Source organism: Schistocerca gregaria, chromosome 1 (assembly GCF_023897955.1).
Source record: "Schistocerca gregaria isolate iqSchGreg1 chromosome 1, iqSchGreg1.2, whole genome shotgun sequence".
Taxonomy (NCBI): Eukaryota; Metazoa; Arthropoda; class Insecta; order Orthoptera; family Acrididae; genus Schistocerca; species Schistocerca gregaria.
The window spans coordinates 242398093-242421330 of record NC_064920.1 but is presented as its reverse complement, the minus strand read 5'-3'; the positions used below and the strand labels follow the sequence as shown (position 1 = coordinate 242421330).

The 23238-nt window shown below is 42.0% G+C and overlaps 1 protein-coding gene across 1 annotated transcript in view; it reads left to right on the top strand.

Moving 5' to 3' along the window:
• Nucleotides 1-1547: 1547 nt before the first annotated feature.
• Nucleotides 1548-23238, top strand: part of LOC126338987 (atrial natriuretic peptide-converting enzyme) — a 236390-nt gene continuing 214699 nt past the window's right edge. Inside the window, exon 1 of the mRNA XM_050001594.1 lies at nt 1548-1903. Within this exon, the coding sequence (XP_049857551.1) occupies nt 1850-1903 (54 nt within the window). The 5' untranslated portion in view covers nt 1548-1849. The remainder of the gene's footprint in view (nt 1904-23238) is intronic.

The following is a 23238-nucleotide window of genomic DNA, read 5'->3' as shown; positions in this document are numbered from 1 at the left end:
GGTAAAGGAAAGTAAATTTTTGTAAGTGACACCAACAAATTCGCAGGATTCAGTGAGTTCTGCAAGACGAATAGAAAAAATATGAAAACGGTTGTACAACTTCATGACAATGCAGTCAATGTCAGCAGGTAAAACATCACAAGCACTTTGAAGTGTGTTATGAACAGTGTGTGCTGGACAATCTATGCCAACAATGTTAGAGTTTTTTAATTTTTCTTTCAGATGTGTGAAAACATTGTTACCCTCTTTCTTCATTAACCCCCCAAAATTACAGTTAGTATTGTCTGCACCAAATGCAACACACTTTGAGATGATACTGAATGACTGTATAACATGAGAAACGTAATAGGAAATTTTTTCGGACTTTTCGTTCTGCAATTCATCAAGATCAGGCAATTTCGTCTGCATTCCACCCTCACGTACAGAAAAATACTGAACTATCACAGGAAAAATTTTCTGATCCCCGTGGTTGCTAGCATCAGCAGATACTGAAAAGTATTTTGCACTGTTTACAGCAGCTATTACCTGTTTCTGGGATTGCGGAGCTATACCATTGTTGATAATTGCTTCGCACTTTGTTCCTCCACACGAAACATTTTCTGCATTCATAGAATCAGGAATTTTTTTTGTGTATTTGAACAAAGCAGTCATTAGAACGACAGCTTTGGTGGTGTTTAACAACATGGAATGACAGGGTTCCTTCTGCTGCAGCTACGTATTTCTGTTCCTGTGTATTTGAAGTTACAAAATACCTCGTCATTTTTTGCGAGGAACCTACCGATCGAAGATTCTTCCTGTGTTTCTCTGATTCCATATGATCCTTGAGATCTGCAGCACCACCACGAGACACGGATACAGTACCGTTACATACGTTAGATTTTGCTAAACAGTCATTGCCTGTAGCAGTGAAGCAAGGAAATTTCCTCTGAAGCTCTTCCGAAAACTTTGATTTTCGTTTCGGCGTCGCCACGACGTGCTAGCACTTCACGAAAATGATACTGATGTGCTGACAACAATGGCAAGGAAAAGCAAAAAAAAAAAAAAAAATAAGAGTACGCAACAATTGTAGTGCTGTACATTATCAGGGGGAACCAACGTACGGAATGTCAGTTTCAATTGATAGTTTATGAAATCGACACTCAGAAAATATTTTAACCACTTTGTAAATGTCTGAAAATAATCCTTGAAAATCGGGACAAATTGCTTGTTTTTTAAAAAAAAAGTCGGGACAAATTTTTGAGCCTCAAAAAACGGGACATTCCAGATTAATCGGGACGTATGGTCACACTAGGTTGGAGGCCAGCCAGAGAGTACGCGTAACAACACTGCTCGCAGCGCCTGAGGAAGACAACTGGATCCGCCGCCGAAATATTGCGCATAAAAATGAGATAGACAACTCCGCTAAACACCCAAAAGCACGCCATTAAGGCGTAATTGGTGTCTGCTAAGCGCTCCTCGGCGCATTCCTGTGTTGCAGGGAGCGGAGAAAGTGCGCCCGCAGCAGCCGCCGCCGCCGTGGTGGGGCCGCCGCCGCCGCCGCCGCGGACACGCCAGTTGCCGGCAGCAGCAGTCCTCCACAGCCCCTGGACGCGTTCGCCGAGCTGCGAGCTCCGACAGCGCCGACGCAGCTCCGCCGTCCACCGCCTGACCCGCTGTGCTGTGCCGTGCGTGTACGTGCGTGATAGTGCGGGATCCCTGTCGGCGCGCTGCGCAGCTGGCCTAGCGTGTCATGACGCCGCCCCTGTGAAGTGAACATTTGTGGTGACCCTACTCTCTTCCCCGCGGACTAGCAGTGTCGCAGCCAAAGAACAGTGGGCGCACTCAGAGTGCCGCCACCGCCGCCGAAGCCATGACGGTCACCATAGAGCACAAGGGGAAGCGCAAGGGGTCGTGGGACTCCAAGGTAAGCATCTGCAAATAATGTACCATTGGCCGACAACGACGGTGTGTCTACTGCATGTGTGAACACGAGGGTTCTCTCTTAGTAAGTGCGACGCGAGGAGGCGAAGAACTGTTTTGATACTATGAAGCAGATTTCAGATGAATCGAACGTTCTCCATTTTATACCTACACTCAATTTTTTTCAGATCTTACATACCGGTACTAGGTTTCGAGTGTCTCGGGGGAACAAATGTCCTCACCTTTTCCTAGACTACCTTAGACGAGCCAATTAAAACGATCAGGATGTTAAGGCAGAATTGAAAGTTATTCCCGAATGAGATTTTCACTCTGCAGCGGAGTGTGCGCTGATATGAAACTTCCTGGCAGATTCAAACTGTGTGCGGGACCATGTCTCCGCATTATCCTTTCTTTCAGGAGTGCTAGTTCTGCAAGGTTCGCAGGAGAGCTTCTGTAAAGTTTGGAAGGTAGGAGACGACGTACTGGCAGAAATAAAGCTGTGAGGACGGGGCGTGAGTCGTGCTTGGGTAGCTCAGTTGGTAGAGCACTTGCCCACGAAAGGCAAAGGTCCCGAGTTCGAGTCTCGGTCCGGCACACACTTTTAATCTGCCAGGAAGTTTGAAAGTTATTACTTGCGGAGCATACCGCTGCGTTGATTATTCGTATCAACTGTGCGTCAGTCGATACTTGAATCCAGATGCCTTTCTTTCGCAAAAAATGGAAGGTTAGGGTAAATGTCCTGTCGACGACGATGTCGTTAGAGCCGCTCTGTCTTTTTCGGGCACGCTGTAAAAATTGAGACCCCGTGACTGACTCACGTTCGGACTCAACCCTCTAACCTGCTACCCCTTTTTCGCCATTTCTTCCATACTCAGCGTCCTGTAAGAAGACTAAACGAAATCATCTCATCTATTGGGTTGGTCACAAGTTCGAAGCGTTGTTCCATAAGTTTAAAAAAAAGAACAGGTAGACATAACAGAGACTTTAGTCGTCAGAAACATATTCTCCCTCACAACTTAGAGCACTATTCCAACGCTCGGGTAGCTTTTCGATTCCGCGACTGTAGAAATCACGTGGTTTTCTGGCGAAGAACTCGCCGAGCCACGTCCGGAGCGCATTTTCATCCGGAAACGGAGTTCTTTGAAGGTTGTTCGACACAGAGTGGGAAAGATGAAAATCTGAGGGCACAAGATCAGGCGAATAAGGTGGGTGGTGAAATGACTTCTCATCTCCACTCCAGTATAGCGTTTTTTGTCTGTCTAGAAGAATGCAGGCGGCGTTATCGTGGAGTATCTTCACTTCACGCAGTGTTTCTGGTCGTTATTCTTGGGCTGTGCTCACAAAACGTCTCAGTTGTTGATAATAAAAGTTAGAAGTGATGGTTACACCTCGGGGAAGCGATCTGTTGTACACACACCGTCACTGTTCCACCACTTCCACAACATTACCCATTGTGGATGTGCGCAACTCTTTATACGTGGAGTTGCTGCTTTGTTTGGGCTCGACCATTTCTTTCTTTTCCTTATGTCAGCATAAAGACAAAATTTCTCCTCATCAGTAACGATACTGAAAAAGAATGTTGGATGTTGTTCACGAACCAATTGATGACGAACAAGCAGAGACCACCCGCGTTTTCTTTTTTTGCGATTTTTGGCTTACATCGTGAGGTACCCATACACCCGATTTTTGAATCTTCCCCATTGCGTGCAAATGTCGCACGATGACAGTTCATCATATTTGCCAGTTCTCGAGTATACTGGCGTGGATCACTGGGGATTAATGGGTCCAAACGATCTCCATCAAACCCCTAAGGTCTTCCTGAATGTGGAGAGTCACTAACACCTAAACGATCCTCCTTCAAAAGAGAAAACCATTTCCTTGCCGTGCTATGTCCAACACCGTTGGCCCCATACATGTCGCAAATGTTTCTGGCTGCTGTCGCCCCTCTATTGAACACAAACAGAAGAATACGTCGGAAATGTTCCAATTGCTCCACTTGGCACTACATCTTGTAGCGTCCACAGCTCCACTCATTATCTCCAGAAGACAAAGTGAAATTACGTAAACTCAAATAGCAACAGTGAACCACAAATAAAAAATGGAAATCGATAAATAAATCCATAGCAACCGGAATACCAGCACGATAAACAACAACGCTATAACTTATACGCCAACCTAATACATTCTCTCTTAGTTAAGGGCAGCACGAGAAGACGAAAAACTATTTTGACACAATGAAGCAATTTCTGTTTAACCAGTTTTTCTCTATTTTATACCCACATTCAGTTTTTCAAATCTGGTCTATCTGTACTTGCCTTATCGTATTTCGAGTGTCTTAGAGGGGCACACGGATTTTACAGACGACGCTGGATGAGGTAGTTAAAAAAAATAATAAAATAAAGAAAGAAGAAAAGAAAAGAAAAACAGATTGTTAAGGCAGGTTTGAAAGCTATTCTCTGCGAAACACGCGCTAAATTATTTGTACCAAAGTAAAACTTATATTTTTGTTTGGGGATCATCCATAACCGTTCTGCAACATATTCCTGGTAAACAAATCGGCCGCAGTTGTAAAATACTTTCGTTGACTGAAGTCTTACACGACAGAAGTCGCTATATTCTACCACGGTCTCGGAGTCTTAGCCACGTCATCAGGTGTATCTCAAATCTAATGGTAGTAAGGCGTCAGGTTCACTCCAAAGCAACCAGTAGGCAAACATTTACAGTTTGTTGACCGTCAAATAACATCCCAGAATGTGTCAAATTGAAGCCACAATTTGGGATGTTCTTTGACGGTCAACATAATAAACACGTTTGCCTACTAGTGTTTCGGCGTGAACCTGATGCCCTACTGCCGCTAAATTTCAAATACACTTGATAATGTGGCTAAGACTCTGAGACCGTGGTAGTGTATAGCGACTTCTGTCGTGTAAGACTTCGGTCAACAAAAGCATTTTACAGATGTGCCCGATTTGGTTACCATGAACTTAAAACTGTGTCTCAGAAGGACTTCGAATCCAGACACCGTTCTTTCGCAAAAAGAGAAGAAACTTTGGGTTTGGCATCCGTTAGGTTTTAGCATCCTGTCGACGGCCATGTCGATAGAGACGCACTGTCTCTTAACGACAGGTTGTAGAAATAGACATCCTGGTTGACTCGCGAACTGACTCAAACCTTTAACCTTCTCCTGGCTTCACAGCATTTCTTCCACATTCTGCGTGTTCTGCAACAATACTAAATGAAATCATCTATTTTGCAGTCAAGAGATTGTCAAATAGTCATATTTCTCTCTATACTCTTACCTTCGACTGGAATTTAAAAGGTGTACAGAGAAGTCGCAGACAAGTTGTGGCTTTGAACCGGTCTTTTCGGTGCACTTACGTGGCCTAGTTAAACGACCACTTGCATCGTAGGATTTGTGTCCATATTTGAATTCTTGTCTGGCACAAATGATCAACGACCTTCTGGCGCTCCGATCAGCAAAGGATTCACACGACCGACAAATAACACATGTTAAGTTGTTACCATAGAGCGCTATTGAATTATGATAAAATTTATAATTTTTGATCATGTTCCAATTAGGAGTTTATTCCTGTAGCGCGTAGATTTGGCGTACGAATGACTTTCATTGTCTCCTGAACTGCAGTGAACGACTCAGAGAAAATCTAGAAAAGAAATCCGTATCTCTTTTCACTCGGCAGCCTAGAGAGAACATCCAAGCAGAGAAAGTAAAGATACAAACTGCCACCGGGATACGAATAAGACTTCCGTTGCGCAGCTGCTCATTGTCTTAGTGCAGCGCCAATTTTCCTCTCACCGTGTTGTGCATGACAAGTCTGATTTCAGGTCAAATTAAAAATCTTGGTCGATGCTTACAACAGATTGTTGTACTGAAAGTTTCATGACAGGCTGAACTAGGATTTCATCGCCGTTACAAACGTCTGTATTCGCTCCATAGTACCTACCGTACGGTCACAAATACATCAAAGACGTTTTCACTCCAAGACTTTTCCTCCACACTTCCATCAAAACTTTTACTGTTGCAAGATCTGAAAATTGTGTTTTTCCGTAGCAGACAGACATACTATAAAATTAGTCACGTTGACTGAAGGGGTGGGATCATGTAATTGGGATACTCTTGAAGATCACATTAATATTTTCGTGCAAATCGGGAAGCATCTATTACCTGAAAGGTAACAACAAGACCTACCTTCCATACATTTATGAAGTGAGCGTTTGATGGATCTGATTTTGCCTGACCTTTTATGAGGTACGCCACCAGCATCGCTCTTTCTGCCACGTTGTCAAGCCGTTAGTTTCTTCTTTCTACTTTTAACCTCGGTATTGCGATCCATTTTCATCAGTCTTCGTATCACATAATGAATCACTGAAGTTACGGTTCATTCTTTTCCTCATAGCAGTGAGCCAAGTTTGTGTCTCTTTCTACATGGAGTGTTGTTCAGTGTACGAGCAAGGTTGCGTTTGGTGGTGACACATAGTGTTGCCCTTCGGAATAGTATCAAAGAAACAACGGAGAACAAACGGCCTAATGTGACGGACGTATAGTCAGCAACATTAAACGTGACCCTTCTCAGTGAGACACTGCAGAGACGTTTGAAAATGAATACAGGTCATCGACTTCACCTCTTCTGTTCGTGGACAACGTCTGCTAATGCAACTGCCACTAGATATCTCCAGGTCGACTGCGCGTTAGCGACATTGGATAACACATTGGTAGCCGAAAGATCATTGAGAAGAGATTGCGTATTTGTTATACCTCATTGTCAGATAAGACAATATACTTTTCTATGGCGTAAATGATTCTTATGTACTCTTAAATAATTTTCCGGGTATATGACCGCGTCGTCATTTTGTTGTATTGACTATAGATCCGGCACCGGTGGCAAAGGGCTTCCACCAGGGAGCAGTAACTACTCCACTCATGGTGGTTAAATTTAACCAAGGCCGAAACGTTGACTAATATAAGCAAAATGCGATGAGATCACACAATGTGACGAAGTTGTACCGAATCGGCAGCAGCCACGTAGGCCGAACCTCGTATGGATCCGAATCTAATGTAATATTCGCGAATTGATTAATATATCTGCATCTACACCTACACCTACACCTACACCTGACAAATGTAATGGGCTTCGAATATATAGAAAGATAGATCCCTTATCATTTAGCTACAGAATAGCTGGTCAGCAACTGGAAGCAGTTAATTCCATGAATTATCTGGGAGTACGCATTAGGAGTGGTTTAAAATGGAATGATAATATAAAGTTGATCGTCGGTAAAGCAGATGCCAGACTGAGATTCATTGGAAGAATCCTAAGGAAATGCAATCCGAAAACAAAGGAAGTACATTACAGTACGCTTGTTCGCCCACTGCTTGAATACTGCTCAGCAGTGTGGGATCCGTACCAGGTAGGGTTGATAGAAGAGATAGAGAAGATCCAACGGAGAGCAGCGCGCTTCGTTACAGGTTCATTGAGTAATCGCGAAAGCGTTACAGATATGATAGATAAACTCCAGTGGAAGACTCTGCAGGAGAGACGCTCAGTAGCTTGGTACGGGCTTTTGTTAAAGTTCCAAGAACATACCGTCACCGAAGAGTCAAGCAGTATATTGCTCCGTCCTACGTATATCTCGCGAAGGGACCATGAGGATAAAATCAGAGAGATTAGAGCCCACACAGAGGCACACCGACAATCCTTCCTTTCACGAACAATACGAGACTGGAATAGAAGGGAGAACCGATAGAGGTACTCAAGGTACCCTCCGCCACACACCAGCAGGTGGCTTGCGGAGTATGGATGTAGATGTAGATGTAGATACATCTGTACTCCGTAAGCCACATTTCGATATGTGGCGGAGGGTACTTCCTGTTCCGCTATCACTTCCTCACTATTCCTATTCCAATAGCGGATTGTTTGCAACAAGAGAGATCGCTGATAAGCCTCCACGTGAGCTCGAAGCTCTCTAATTTTACCTTCTTGGTCTTTTCTCGAGACATGCGTAGACGGGAGGAATCTGTCGGTTGACCCTTCCAGGAACGTATGCTTTCGGAACGGTAACGGTAAACCATACCGCGAGGCATAACACCTGTCTTTCTGTGTCTGCCACTGTAGTTGGTTGAGCGTGCCCGTGACGCTTTCGCTTTTATTAAATGAACTTGTAACGAATGTCGCTGCTCTTCTCTGGTTCTCCTCTGTTTTCTCTATCAGTCTTACCTGCTGTGGGTCACAGACCGACGAGTAACGTTCAATGATTGGTCGAACGAGGGTTTTGTGGGCAATGTCCTTTGTGGATGAAATACACTTCTTAAGGCTTCATCCAATGAACCTCTGTCTGGCGACTGGCTTATCAACGCTTTGTTTTATGTGGTCGTTCCATTGTAAATCGCTCAGTATGGATACTCCTTGATATTGCAGATGGATCTGAGGTAGCCTCTCTTAAGCCGTTGCTGTTACACATATACAGCACTTTTTAAGTATAATGCAACGAGGATCAAACTTGAGTAACTGTTTAAAATTCATCTACAAAGTGGAAACAAACGATCTGCAAATCGTACGTCTGGCTGCTACCATGTGGGTAACATCTGGTTCATTTATTTTAATGAAACCACGTGTTCCTTTCCTATTTAAAGGAACAGTTGAAACAACTAATGCAATATTGTAACCCTTCTGGTCAGTTTACGTAAAGATTGAATGAGAATCTAAAATTAATGTCCTCTTTAAACTCCGTAGTTGATTATACATAAATAATGCGTTCTTCAAACAATGAATCTAAGCTGACGGAAGTCATAACTGCTACAAACCTTTAGATACACTGCTGATGTGATCCTCAATAGCAGATATGTTCCAATCATTGCGCTTGATCTTTTCTTATAAGGCGTGAAAGCAACAACAGCTTAGGAATCTCTTACCACTTTTCCTTATACAACCCAGTAATTGAGTTTGATCACGTGTTTATTGAAGAAAGTCATTTTTCAATCAGGATGTATTTTAAAATTGTACTTCAGGCTCTACTAGATTGCCACATGGTCCATTTTCAAGTGCGTCCATTGCAGATATGAATACGTCATCTCGTTTCGAGGTGTTTTGTGGCTATATACCATGAGATCATGCACTTTCACGACCATGCTATTCACAGTTACGCATAGCACACATATTTTGTATGAGACACAAGACTGTATCCACATGTGATATATGATTGCATACTTGTAAATAGGCCATACCTGAAATTAGTACTGCTTAATAAAGCATAATTTTAAAACACGACCCAGTGGCATGAAGTCATTCTTCAAATTTATCGAGGCTGTGGCGCCCACCCAGAAGAAAATGAGTTTACTGATGAAAAGAAAGGAAACTTAGAAAGCACTGGGCAGGTGGGAAACACCGATGGAGTCCAGCAGCTAATCAAAACGTTTCTCGTGCCTAAACCGTTTCGACAAGGGAAAGGAGACTCAACATAAATAAGGCGTCACAGTACACAAATTTGACCGTAAGGGAAACGGACGCGTTTTTCGTGGCTGGGCGCGCCTTAAAAGCAAATAGGGCCGGCAGCGGAGGCGGTGTTGACCATTCCCTGACCCAGATACGGCTGACTCACCGGCTGTCTACAGGTGGCGGAAACTGCATCCGCTCCTGTCGGAAGGCCTGCGCTGGATTCCTTTGTTAATACTCTTTATTGGTATGTAGGACATCCGAAACTGAGAGGCATGGTTAATTAAAGTAAAGAGATCCGCTTCAGTTATACTAATTATTTATTAATTCCAAACACGACCGATTTCGGGATGCTAAAATCCCATCTTCAGATGTATAAATTTATTATATTAGGTAACGCATGCGGTGGGGCCAATCAGTGCAAATGCTCCAAATCAACGCATCTTGGTGGAAATTGTCCGCCGCCGGGTAACCTCACGTCTTGGGTTACCGTATACAATAATTTTATACAACTGAAGGTGGAATTTTAACATCTCGAAACCGTTCGTGGTTCGAATAAATAAAGCTGATCTCTTTAAATTAATTAACACATACTCGATGAACTGATGATTCCCGTTCCGATTAAGCAAAAGATATGCGCGCAGATTTACAGGAAACAAAGGCAACGATGTAGGGTCACTGGAAATAACTTCTTTTCCTGGACCTCTACTCCGTTGCTAATACATTATCAATCTCATAAAGCAAATATAATTTGAACAGAATTAATTAACATATAAGTAAGAAAAAATGGCTCTGAGCATTATGGGACTTGATTTCTAGGGTCATCAGTCCCCTAGAACTTAGAATTACTTAAACCTAACTAACGTAAGGACATCACAAACATCCATGCCCGAGGCAGGATTTGAACCTGCGACCATAGCGGTCACGCTGTTCCAGACTGTAGCGCCTAGAACCGCTCGGAAACCCCGGCCACCTGTAAGTAAGACAATAATAATTTGATAATTATCTTCCCTTAATCATCTGGTTTGAGAACTCTACATTTGGTCTTGTTGCCGAGCCAGTAACCAATACCTTCATGTTATTTATTAAATCATTACCGTACTGTTACCCAGGATGTGAGGTGTGGAAGCTAAAGCAAAACGTCCCTTTTCTTTTAATTTAGATTTGAATGCCTAAGTTATCAAGAGCAGAGTCGTAATGTAGTCATCTTTGAGTAAACTCATCCATACATTAGTTCCTTGGTTTTCATTTTATATTCTGTATCTGTGGTGAACTCAGAGTGACGAGAGGTTTAAAACGCACACCTATACACAAGTAGTGACTCGAGAGTGCTACTTGGAATATCGCACCTCTCCAGGTTACTTACGACACTATCTGTTTATTTTCGTGCTTTCAGTGTAGCGTTATTCTCCTTTTTCCTCTCTTTTTACTGGCGGTTAGAAAGAAATGTCTGAGAATATACGTATGGAGCACAGTGGTAGTGAAACATGAACTGTGGGAACCCCGGAAGAGAGGAGAATAGAAGCATGTGACATATGGTGCTATAGAAAGACGTTGAAGATTAGATGGACTGACAAGAAATGAGGAGGTTCTCCGCAGAATCGGAGGGAAGAGGAACATATGTAAAATATTGACATGAAGAAGGAATAGGGTGATAGGGCATATGTTAAGATATCAGAGAACAACTTCCATGGCACTAGAGGGTAAAAAGTATAAGGGAAGACAAATATTTGAGCACATTGAACAGATAATTGAGGGCTTTGGGTGTAAGTGCTGCTCCCTAGACATTTTAAAAGTTAATAAATAAAAAATAGGCGCTCAATTCATCATAATAGTTTTCTGATGACGAATCATTTTCAGCGGTCACAAACGAAAAAAATATCTGGTAACTGTCTAATCGAGCAGAAGCAAACTGAGAAGCATGCTCGAATTTTTAATAGTGTGCATTGTCTATATTATTCCTACAACATGCACCACATACTATTATTTTTCAAGAATTTCAGCAACAGTCAACCCACCTGACTATAAATTATGAAAGAGTACAAATGCAGATATTTTAAATTGCATGCTTCTACTTTAAAACAAGTGACGCTGTCCAAAGACGAACCATACATTTTCATATTTAGCCTGTCAGCCACTTGTTCATTTAGAAAATGTTCGTAGTTGAAACTGCAAAGTCTACAGACAGTGAAGTTTACAAACGTAACTGTAGGTTCGAGACGATTGTGTTGGAAACAGTTAGCTTGAAAGCCGAAGAAACGTTACATAAAATTTAGGTTTGTGGTTCACGCAGTTAAGCGCAGAATTATTTTTGCTAACCTAGAAGTACAGTACTCTGCTTCGGCAGTGGCCATGGTTTGAGATCTGTGAGAGACGTGCCTTGTGAGCTTGAAAAAAAAAATACTTCGAAAATAATAGAAGGTGATGAAATGAATTAAAATTTGTGCCGGTACTTGAACTTGGGTCCTCTGCAATTCTATCAGATTAAAAGAGTTACTGTTCCTACCATACATTTAAGTCTCCGCACCAGGTAGGGTTGATAGAAGAGATAGAGAAGATCCAACGGAGAGCAGCGCGCTTCGTTACAGGATCATTTAGTAATTGCGAAAGCGTTACGGAGATGATAGATAAACTCCAGTGGAAGACTCTGCAGGAGAGACGCTCAGTAGCTCGGTACGGGCTTTTGTTAAAGTTTCGAGAACATACCTTCACCGAAGAGTCAAGCAGTATATTGCTCCCTCCTACGTATATCTCGCGAAGAGACCATGAGGATAAAATCAGAGAGATTAGAGCCCACACAGAAGCATACCGACAATCCTTCTTTCCACGTACAATACGAGACTGGAATAGAAGGGAGAACCGATAGAGGTACTCAGGGTACCCTCCGCCACACACCGTCAGGTGGCTTGCGGAGTACGGATGTAGATGTAGATGTAGAATAAATCATTAGAACTGCATTCTCCGAAAACACCTTGGAGAAAGTCTTATAAACGAAAACAGAGAGGACGAATGAGGAAACATGAAACAAACAGGGGTGCCTAATTAACATATTCATTTCACACGCACGTCTGCTTGAATGAACTGAAAATTGAAGATGGGAGACACAGATTTTATCGTTTAATCGTTTATCGAACAACAATCGAGTGAGTAATAACGATTTCAACACAATAGGATATAAAAATTAAAACGGCTTGGCCCTGCTAATTTCGTACTAGTTGCGTCGTTTTATTTCCTCAGACTTACGAAAAGTTATCAGAGCTAATGGAAGATTTGCCTTTTCTTTCTAGGTTAGTGTACAAATCATACTTTAAGAAGTCTGCTTTTAAATATTTTACTGCCTTATTACAGCGAGAAACAATTTTTTTATGTTTTATGCTTGTTTCAATAGTTAATCAATTAATTTTTTGTCTATGTATTGATGTTAAAAAGTCCTTTGTCGGTAGCTGACATTTGCTCTGATATTATCTGCCGCCCGCACCGCTATACGAACTGTGCCGTTATGAAATGTCAACCTGTGGTTTCCCGCACAATGCCGCATAGGTCAGTAACGGTATCAACTGAAGCACAGTAAAAACGAATGTGTCTACCTTGCAGAAACTTCAGCTATGGAACTGGCCAGTGTGTTTCTGTGGATGAACTGTATTTACTTAATCGTTGAAGGAGCATTGTCGTAGCCACATCGGGTAATGAACCACATCTTCACTAAGCGTAATCAGTAAATGTTACAGTTTTAGTTATGAACATTATTCTACTAGTGTCAAAAGACAATAAATAAACAAAAAAAGAGTCGAAAATCTAAAAAAGACCGTATGCTTAGATAATGGTTATGACCATCAGCGAATTAACAGTTATCAGCTGAAGATGCAAGAAACTATCTGTCCACCGATAGAACGAACAAAAAACGAAATTTTCAGTATATTATGTATCGATTGGTTTTGTGTAAATTTAGCAGAAATCAGTATAGTCGTGGTAAGTACAACAAATGAAAGCATAGCGGGAGAAAGGCGTAGATAAAATAAAATGTTCCAAGTTATCATGAAAATCGTCAGGATTCATTCCCTGTAGTGTATTTATAAACCAGTTGCACGTTTCAGATCATAGCGAGATCATATGTACACGATGCATAGATCGTGGAAATCACTAAATAATAGATTGCATAACAACTACGACTCACGAAATCTCACCGGGAGAGTTGTATTTATGACAAAAGTCCGAGCCGGGATTTTTCTTCGAGTCTTCGTTCAGTACAGGAAACTTTGTGCCTTTCGTTTGAGTTGCTGAACTTTGATTTCTGACAAAAAGATGCACCTAGTAGTACTGGTCCTCTAGTTCAAACAAAGGGCCGTTGCATATAGATCAGTAACTTACATTGCAAGTGCCGTATTTACACAGGTTTCTGCGTTCGTCTAAGGAATAATAAGCTGACTGTCTCTTTTCGAAATGACGATGCTGTCCGCCACTGGCGAGATTAAACTGCGGGATGTACGAGCTAGGACAAAAGACAGGCGTAATTGTTAGACGTGATCAGACTGACAGTCTCCCGCATCCCTTCCGACGGTCGAACAAAAAGGAGTTCCGAGGAGAAGCGCCTGTGTCAGTGAATCTGTCGCTCCGTGGAGAGGCGTCAGACGCCGCTGGCGTCGTGTTTCCCCAGAGGCGCGGCGTTGCATACAGAGCGGTGTCCGGTTTCGGGATGCGGTTTCCGTTTACGAGCTCGCTCTGACCGCCCACCTGTGGTAAACACGGCACAAGCCAAAGCCACGAACTGTATAACGGTAAGGACATACCGGTAACACTCGGCTAGAGACTTGTCCCCCCCCCCCCCCCTTCTAATGGCAACAGTCTAACATGCAATTTAAAAAGTCGGACCTCCTACCCAAACAGTTGGAGAAAGGATATTAATGAGCTCCGAGCGAATGGAACGGATCCAGCTTTTTATTAAGTGGCCAGTCAATCTTTAAAGCAGCCTAAGAAAACTACCTACACAATTTTTTGGACTTTTTAGAGGAGAACAAAGAAAAGCTTTTCAGCTATGTCACAAAAATGTCGCAGTTGCACCGTTTCCCCGCTAAGGATTTGACGCCGCACTTTCCTTACAGGCTCAGAACAACCAGCTGTTACACGAGTAATGGACGCTCTTCTGTACAGCCCATCGGTGTCTCGTGCACCATACGCGTCATCACCACCCACGTAAAGTGAGTCAGATCAAACCAAAAATTGCGGAAACAGTGTTTTGACATCAAATCCCAAAATGTGGTGGTGCCCGTCGTACTGAAACCTTAATCGTTGCCTTGATTACAAGCAGGACATTGTCGAACATTTCTGGAGAAAGAGACGATAATTTCCTCCGCCGTGCGAAGTAGGCCGAAGACGTGGCTCAGTCAGACGGTCGTGTACAATACCAGCCCAGACGTTTGAGGTAAATCTATTATGGTGAAACACACAAGTTACTTTCGATTCCCAGACGTGCCTATTGTGGTTGTTGAGAGCACGCAGACGTCAGTTGTGTATCAAAGTAAACGGACGTCGTTTTCAGCAGTACCCTAAAACAATATTCATCACACGGTAGTTTGAACACGGTCGCGGAACACACTCAGTGTCCAAACCTTCATGGACCCCTCAGCGCCGTACATTTTTGTCACAAAAAAAGTGATTCTTAAATTTTGTATGCGCAGTTTTTTAAAAGCCTATATAACAAACATTAAGGACATTTTTCCAAGCGAATAACAGATTTTTATATTAACAGAATAAATGATACATTGATTTTATTTGTGACAAGCCACATATTTGTGTCGTTTAGCCAGACATTCTGAAGAAAAGTGTTTATACGCAAAATACTTATAATTAAAGTTCCGCTACTTGAGCCAGTGTAGATGGGAAACCATTATCCGGGTGGGTACCCAACTTTATAGGGATGTTTTCCAGACTACGCGCTGCAGTATTCGCATTGTTAGTAGTGTCATGAGTTGGCTTTAAGCGCCTTAGGATTGAGATATAAGCATCAATGCTCCTTGCAGTTGCAGATAGTCAACATGGGTCTGAGCAACGTGCGCCATTTACCATTGTTTTGATAAATGCTAATGCTGGTGGCAACGCATTAATGGAATACGGAGAAATCCTCTTTCCACGCCGAGGGATTGAAAAACTTCATTGGGATTTAGAACTAACTGGCTGTTTGGGAAATGCTGCTGGGAGATGCCGACGGGCAATTGCGCCACAAATCGTTGAAGTTAGTGTTGCTATCTCTGAAGATGCTGGATGCGATCTTCAAGCAGCTGAATATTCCATGTTCCACAGTTCGAAAAGGGCTGCAAAGAGTTGTGAAATGGTATTTCTACTGCGGCTCCCGACCTTCGTGGTTGCAGATGGTCGTCGCGTTGAGCAACGTTTGTGACCTTTACGTAAGCATGGTACGCATGTATCACATGTCACCCTCTCATGCAGAACTTAAAAAATGTGTCTGTTTCTGTGGCTTATTCGTTATTTCTCTTCCGCACACCCTTACAAATGTTTCCGCAAAGTTTCACTGTCCTTAGATCATTCGTTTCTCATGGCGGCCCTCTCAATTAGCTAAAATTTAATTATAGTCAACCCTGATGCTCCTGGTCAGGAAGTCTTTTATTAAATATTTGTAAGGATTGTAGCCATGTATAGAAGTGAAACATGGATGATAAACAGTTTGATCAACAATGGAACAGAAGCTTTTGAAATGTGGTGTTACAGAAGAAAGCTGAAGATTAGACCGGTAGATCACGTAACTAATGAGGAGGTAGTGAGTAGAATGGAGCAGAAAAGAATTTTGTGACACAACCTGACTAGAAGAAGGGATAGGTTGGTAGGACACATTCTGAGGCATCAATAGAGCACCAACTTAGAACTGGAGGGAAGCGTATAGTGTAAATACCGTGAAGGGAGACCAAGTATGCAGATTCAAAAGAATGTAAGTTGCACTAGTTACTCGGAGATGAAGAGGCTTGCACAGGATAGAGTAATATGGAGATCTGCATCAAATCAATCTTCGGACTGAAGTCCACAGCACCAACAACATTTTCCTGGGGAATCAGCGGAGAAATTTCGCTTAAGAGAAAAGCATCTTTGAATCCTTGAGATGTATGTGTTGATATCTAGTAAGGACGCTGATGACATTCTGTTGAGTTTCCTAAATCCAAAATCATCCCTCAAAACATTTGTAATAGCTCACAAAGCAAAGAATAAACATACTTATCCCTTCTGAGGCTATTACACCGTAAATAAGTAAAGCTGTCCTCAACAAGCCAGAGGGTGGTTTGAACACCGTAGTTATCGTTACCATCCTCCGACCTTTGAACTGACTTACCCAGCTAGTTATATAGTAACCTACAGTTCAACGTGGGCCTCGAATCGCCGAGAAACTTGATATTATTCAAATATAAAAATTTATTGCAACAGGTGAAAAATCTGAAAATACTCTTTTTTTATCAATTCCTGTACTTGTATTATTCCTTCATTCAGTGTGGATGATCATTTCAAGAAAACACTTTATTATTCCTTCATTCAATATGAATGATCATTTCAAGTCCACACTTTTCATTGTGGTTGTCTATTGAGCATTTCTTTTGAACAATGATGTTTTATGATTAGGTACAAATAACTGCTGCGCACTGACCGCACTTTTCTCCAATTAACATGTTATTTTTAACTCATATCTTTCTCTGTCAATAATACCGACAGTATAAAACATGAACCAGAGAAAGGTCGGCAACAGCGAATAGCCTTATAACTTTCTACAACTGCGTTACCCATATACGTCTGCCATTATCATGTGGGTCAGTGCTATGTCGTAAAAAAAATGGTTCAAATGGCTCTGAGCACTATGGGACTTAACATCTATGGTCATCAGTTCCCTAGAACTTAGAACTACGTAAACCTAATTAACCTAAGGATCAAGACTGTTTTTAATAGTAAATTTTTGCTAAATGAGTAGTTTCGCAGAATCAAACGTTATTAAAGGTCCGTTTCTTACACTTCGCTGTTGCAAACGGACGTTACACCACGGCACAAACACAAATTTGAATACAGCGAACAGTGAAAAATAATAATAATAATAACAATAACTTGGCACGAGGGAAGCTTTGCACATTTATGGCCTGTTCAGCAGTCCAATACCGTGACTGCTCTATATTGCACTTCTTGTCCTTGGACTGCTTACTGTTTCTATTTTGCTTCTTTTTTAATCATGCCTGATCTATGTTCAGTTGTTGAAGGGCTATCCATTGGGCCCTCTTACCACTAAATCTAATGGGGAGTTTTCCTTCTTAGAAAGAAAATATTGATTGCACAAAAGCGAGCAGTAAAAATAATATGTGGCGCTCACCCTCAAGGACCTAGGAGCTCAGTGTTACTGGTGTGGCAGTAAACTTGTATTTACGTCACTGTCAGCAATAGGTGCTACATCACGCTGCTCCGTAGTTCCGTCGCGGCGTGACATTTTCTTTTTCGCCTGCTGTAACAGCACAGCGAGCCTGTGGCGGCAGCGAGTCGCCAGCTGAAGAGGACGCCACGCCGGCGGGCCGAGTACTCTGCCTGCTTTCGTACTTGTGAAGGCCGCCCGTTCTCGCGGTACAGTTAGCCGCTCGCGGCGCACCCCGCTCCATCCCGCTGACCCACATGCAGGCCGCGATGCGTTCGCCTATCGGTACTTCTTTCCGCAGAGGCGTACACAAGTTTTGGAAGAAAAAACTAGAGAAGAAATGGGGAATCAAGACAAAAGCTGAACGTGTTGGCACTGGTTATCTACAGGGTGGGCAAAATGAAACGTCTGAAAAATATTTTAATCCATCTTGAGGTAGGCAGCCCAACGTACATTATGTAAGTTGGGTTGCCTATCTCAAGATGGACTGAAATGTTTTCTGCGCGTTTTATTTTGTCCACCCTGTAGATTGGCACCCAAATGGATGAAATTGCACGCCCTAAAATGCAGTGACGTTTAATTGAATTGAAGTGTGATATCTTTTACAGCGAACGAAATCTACACCTAGAGTACTCTGCAATTAAGTGTTTAATAGAGGGCTCGGACAACAAATTTCATGAATTTTATCCATAGTGGATGCTGTCGAACACCGTGACTGTTCCTTTATCGGGTGTAGAAAAATATCCGCTACACACAGATACAAGTGGGACAATCGTAAGTGGTAATGCAGCATTTGACGAAAATATATCTGTACTTACATGAAGATGAAGCACCATTATTACAGTTATGCTGTGGTGACAGTTTTGCCACTTAGTTACACACTTATTGTCATTTTCACGTACATATTTCAGTTCTACCAAGTATAGCTTCATATTTCACTACTATGAGGTGCACTCGTGAAATACACTATGTTTACGTACAAACATGTGGGCTGTGGTCAAAGAACTTAGATGTAGCAGATGTAAAGATGTTGCTCATACAGAAACTTGTAGGTTATGGTCAGAGAACTTAAACCATAGGAAACGCAAGGGTGTCGCATATATAGAAATTTAAAAAGCTATTATAGAAGGTTGTATACTTGGAAGAATCCTGGAGATACTAAAAGGTATCAGATAGACTATATAATGGTGAAACAGAGATTTAAGAACCAGGTTTTAAATTGTAGGACATTTCCAGGGGCAGACGTGGACTCTGATCACAATCTAGTGGTTATGAACTGTAGATTAAAACTGAAGAAATAGCAAATAGGTGGGAATTTAAGGAGATGGGACCTGGATAAACTAACTAAACCAGAGGTTGTACAGAGTTTCAGGGAGAGCATAAGGGAACAATTGACAGGAATGGGTGAAAGAAATACAGTAGAAGACGAATGGGTAGCTCTGAGGGATGAAGTAGTGAAGGCAGCAGAGGATCAAGTAGGTAAAAAGACGAGGGCTAGTAGAAATCCTTGGGTAACAGAAGAAATATTGAATTTAATTGATGAAAGGAGAAAATATAAAAATGCAGTAAATGAAGCAGGCAGAAAGGAATACAAACGTCTCAAAAACGAGATCGACAGGAAGTGCAATTTTAACTGCTAAGCAGGCATGGCTAAAGGACAAATGTAAGGCTGTAGAGGCTTACCTCACTAGGGGTAAGATAAATACAGCCTACAGGAAAATTAATGAGACCTTTGGAGAAAAGAGAGCCACTTGTATGAATATCAAGAGCTCAGATGGAAACCCAGTTCTAACCAAAGAGGGGAAAGCAGAAAGGTGGAAGGAGTATATAGAGGGTCTATATAAGGGCGATGTACTTGAGGACAATATTATGAAAATGGAAGAGGATGTAGATGAAGATGAAATGGGAGATATCATACTGCGTGAAGAGTTTGACAGAGCACTGAAAGACCTGAGTCGAAAGAAGACCCCGGGAGTAGACAACATTCCATTAGAACTACTGACGACCTTGGGAGAGCCAGTCCTGACAAAACTCTACCATCTGGTGAGCAAGAAATACGAGACAGGCGAAATACCTTCAGACTTCAAGAAGAATATAATAATTCCAATCCCAAAGAAAGCAGGTGTTGACAGATGTGAAAATTACCGAACTATCAGTTTAATAAGTCACAGCTGCAAAATACTAACACGAATTATTTACAGGCGAATGGAAAAACTGGCAGAAGCCGACCTCGGGGAAGATCAGTTTGGATTCCGTAGAAATGTTGGAACATGTGAGGCAATACTGACCTTACGACTTATCTTAGAAGACAGCTACGGTCGCAGGTTCGAATCCTGCCTCGGGCATGGATGTGTGTGATGTCCTTAGGTTAGTTAGGTTTAAGTAGTTCTAAGTTCTATGGGACTGATGACCACAGCTGTTAAGTCCCATAGTGCTCAGAGCCATTTGAACCATCTTACTTCTGAACAACACACGCACGGCAATATAGTAGCGACGGAAATTCGGGTCTGGCCGTTGTGAAACGATAGCCAAAGCGATTAAGACGACCACTTGCGTGAAACAGGAAATCTGCGTTCAAGTCACGATCCTGCACAAATTTTCATTGACGTCATTTCCTCATAGAGCTGATGGTTGTTCCTATTCGCAGCTTCGAATGCATTTCATGTATTTCATAACGGCCGTAGTCGCCGCAGTGCATACATGTAACATGTCCGAAGGAATATAGCATCATTCTTCTTATCAACACAGGCACTGCAATATCGCGTTTCTCTACTCTTCCACTCTCGAATAGCATGTGGAAAAAACTCCTAAATCTTCCTGTGGGAGCTTCGATTAAGATGGTTATTTTTCCCTGTGAAGGTGAGAGTTAATATATTTTAGCACTCGGAGGAGAAAGTAGGTGATCGAAATTCGAGAAAAGATTGCGCCGCGACGAAAAACGCCTCTGTTTTAATTATTGCTACGCCGGTTCGCTCATCATATCCGTGGCACTCTCTCCTCTGTTTCGCGATAATACAGGACCAGCTGCCCTTCCATGAGCTGTTTCCATGTCGTCCTTCAATCCTATCGGTTAAGGATCCCTACTATTCGGCAATGTTGCAGAACAGGACAGACAAGCAAAATGTAGCTATTCTAGATTAGTAGATTTGTTATATCTTCCACATGTCCTGCCAGTGAAATACAGTCTTTGATTTGTCTCCTCTCCCACTCCCTCCTTCCCACACCAAAATTTTCTGTATGATGGTTCTAGTTTAAGCTATTTGTAATTGTAATACTGAGATAGTTAGTTGTATATACATTCTTTAAATTTATCTTATTTGTGGTGTAACTAAAAATTTGAGAAAATATTGTTCATTACTCATGCGAAGGACCACACTCAATTTTAAAAAATGGTTCCAATGCCTCTGAGCACCATGGGGCTTAACATCTGAGGTCATCAGTCCCCTAGAACTTAGAACAACTTAAACCTGACTAACCTAAGGATATCACACACATTCATGCCCGAGGCAGGATTCGAACCTGCGACTGTAGCGGTCGCGCGGTTCCAAACTTGAGCACCTAGAACCGCTCGGCCACACAGGCAGGCTCAATTTTATTGTTTCCATCTATATTTACATCTACATCTACACGCCTACTCTGCAATTCATTGTTAAATGCCCGACAGAGAGTTCATCAAACGACTTTCGCTCTATTCCTCTGCCGTTCCACAGATGAAAAGTGTGAGGGAGAAATGTACATTTAAACCCTTCCGTGTGAGCTCTGATTTCTCTATTTTACTGTAGTGATGATTTCTCCCTATGTAGGTGGGTTCCAAAAAATTATTTTCGCGCTCGGAAGAGAATATTGGAGATTGAAATTTCGTAAAAGACCTCGCCGCAACGAAAAGTGCCTTTGTTTTAATGACTGCCACTCCAACTGCCCTCCTTTATTTCGCGATACCACAAAACGTGACGCCCTTCTTTGAAATTTTTCGATGTGCTCCGTCAATCCTGCGCGGCAAGGATTCCATACCCCACAGCAGTACTATAGTAGGGACGAGCTTAGTGTAGGCAGTCTCTTTAGTAGTCCTGTTGCACCTTCCAAGAGTTCTTTTTGGTTTTCGCTCCCCTCAACATTATTTATGTGGTCGTTCCAATTTAAGATATTAGTGACTGTAATTCCTTGGTATTGAGTTTAATTCAAAGCGTGTAGATTTCTGTGACTTTTTGTGTAACCAAAATTTACCGGATTCCTTTTAGTACTCATGTTTGTGACCTCACACTCTTCATTATTTAGAATCAATTGCGACTTTTCGCACAATACAGCTCTGTTAATTTCTATTGGTCCACTGTGGATAAGGGACAGCGCTGGTCAAATATTTGCCAAGGAAAATTATGCAGTTATCGATATATCTGATTGTCTATACGTGGAGTGCATAAGAGCCTGAAGATGGCATTATTGAGATGCCGAAACTGTTTGTCTAAATAAACTAACTTTTCAAAACATACGGCTGTTTTGCGATGTTCTTGGTAAATACAAATATCTTGTATAATTTGGGTCAGTTGCCACATTTGCACCTTGTGGGTATCTTGTCTCAATCATTTTACAGGTTTTGATCTTCAGGGCCTGCTAGACCGTAAACGACAGCAATATCAGCAAATACTCTACGATTTTCTACTCGTTCTGGAGAGGAGAGAGAGGCGTAATTTAGCTGAGGTTATTCGAAGTGCTGCGAAGTATTTTTGAATGGTTTTGATTTTCATACAACTACATTCATAATTGTAAATTTTCACCAGTGACCGTTTGATAGATTCCCTTACGGGAAGAACGATGTTACTGGGAGGTATTTGTACCTCAGCACTCGCTTGCAAAAATGGCGTAGTCTTTTTGTTATTGTTCTGTGTTCTCGATATGCAGCGGCGTACTTGTATAAATTTATCATGCTGTTTAACCTAGGTCAAATCTTAGTTGAGTTTTAGAAGGCAATGATTACCTCCTTCGTCAGGAGATGCCTGGCGGGAGCACACGTTCTGTCTTCTTGTTCTGCGAGGAGCCGCTGACCTCGAGGTGGGCGGTGTAATTTTACCCTCCCACACATCACTGTTAAAATTCTCTGTCTTTGCACAAATTTTAAAAGCTTCGAGAGGAGTAATATATACAAAAGAAAAATTTTTTATGTGTCTTCATTGTCTTGTTCTTGTTGTTGGCTTCCAGTCTTTTCTAGGGGTACATTCTTGAGGCTGTGATTTTTATAGCGGTGCAGGTTCTTGAAGACGAAATAATTAAGGAAGATTTGCCGGTTGCAATGAATATCTTTTTATTTTATCCCATTCTTCTGTACCACACCGACTTCACAATCTCCATTTTTATAAAAACCATCAATTACATTGTTGCTGACAAGATTAACAAAATATATGTACTTCCATCAGAGGCTTGCCCACCACTACTTACATTTTGCGGAACTCACAAATTCCAAAGAGTTTACAAAATAAGATTTTACAAACTGTCTCGATAAAAGGAGAA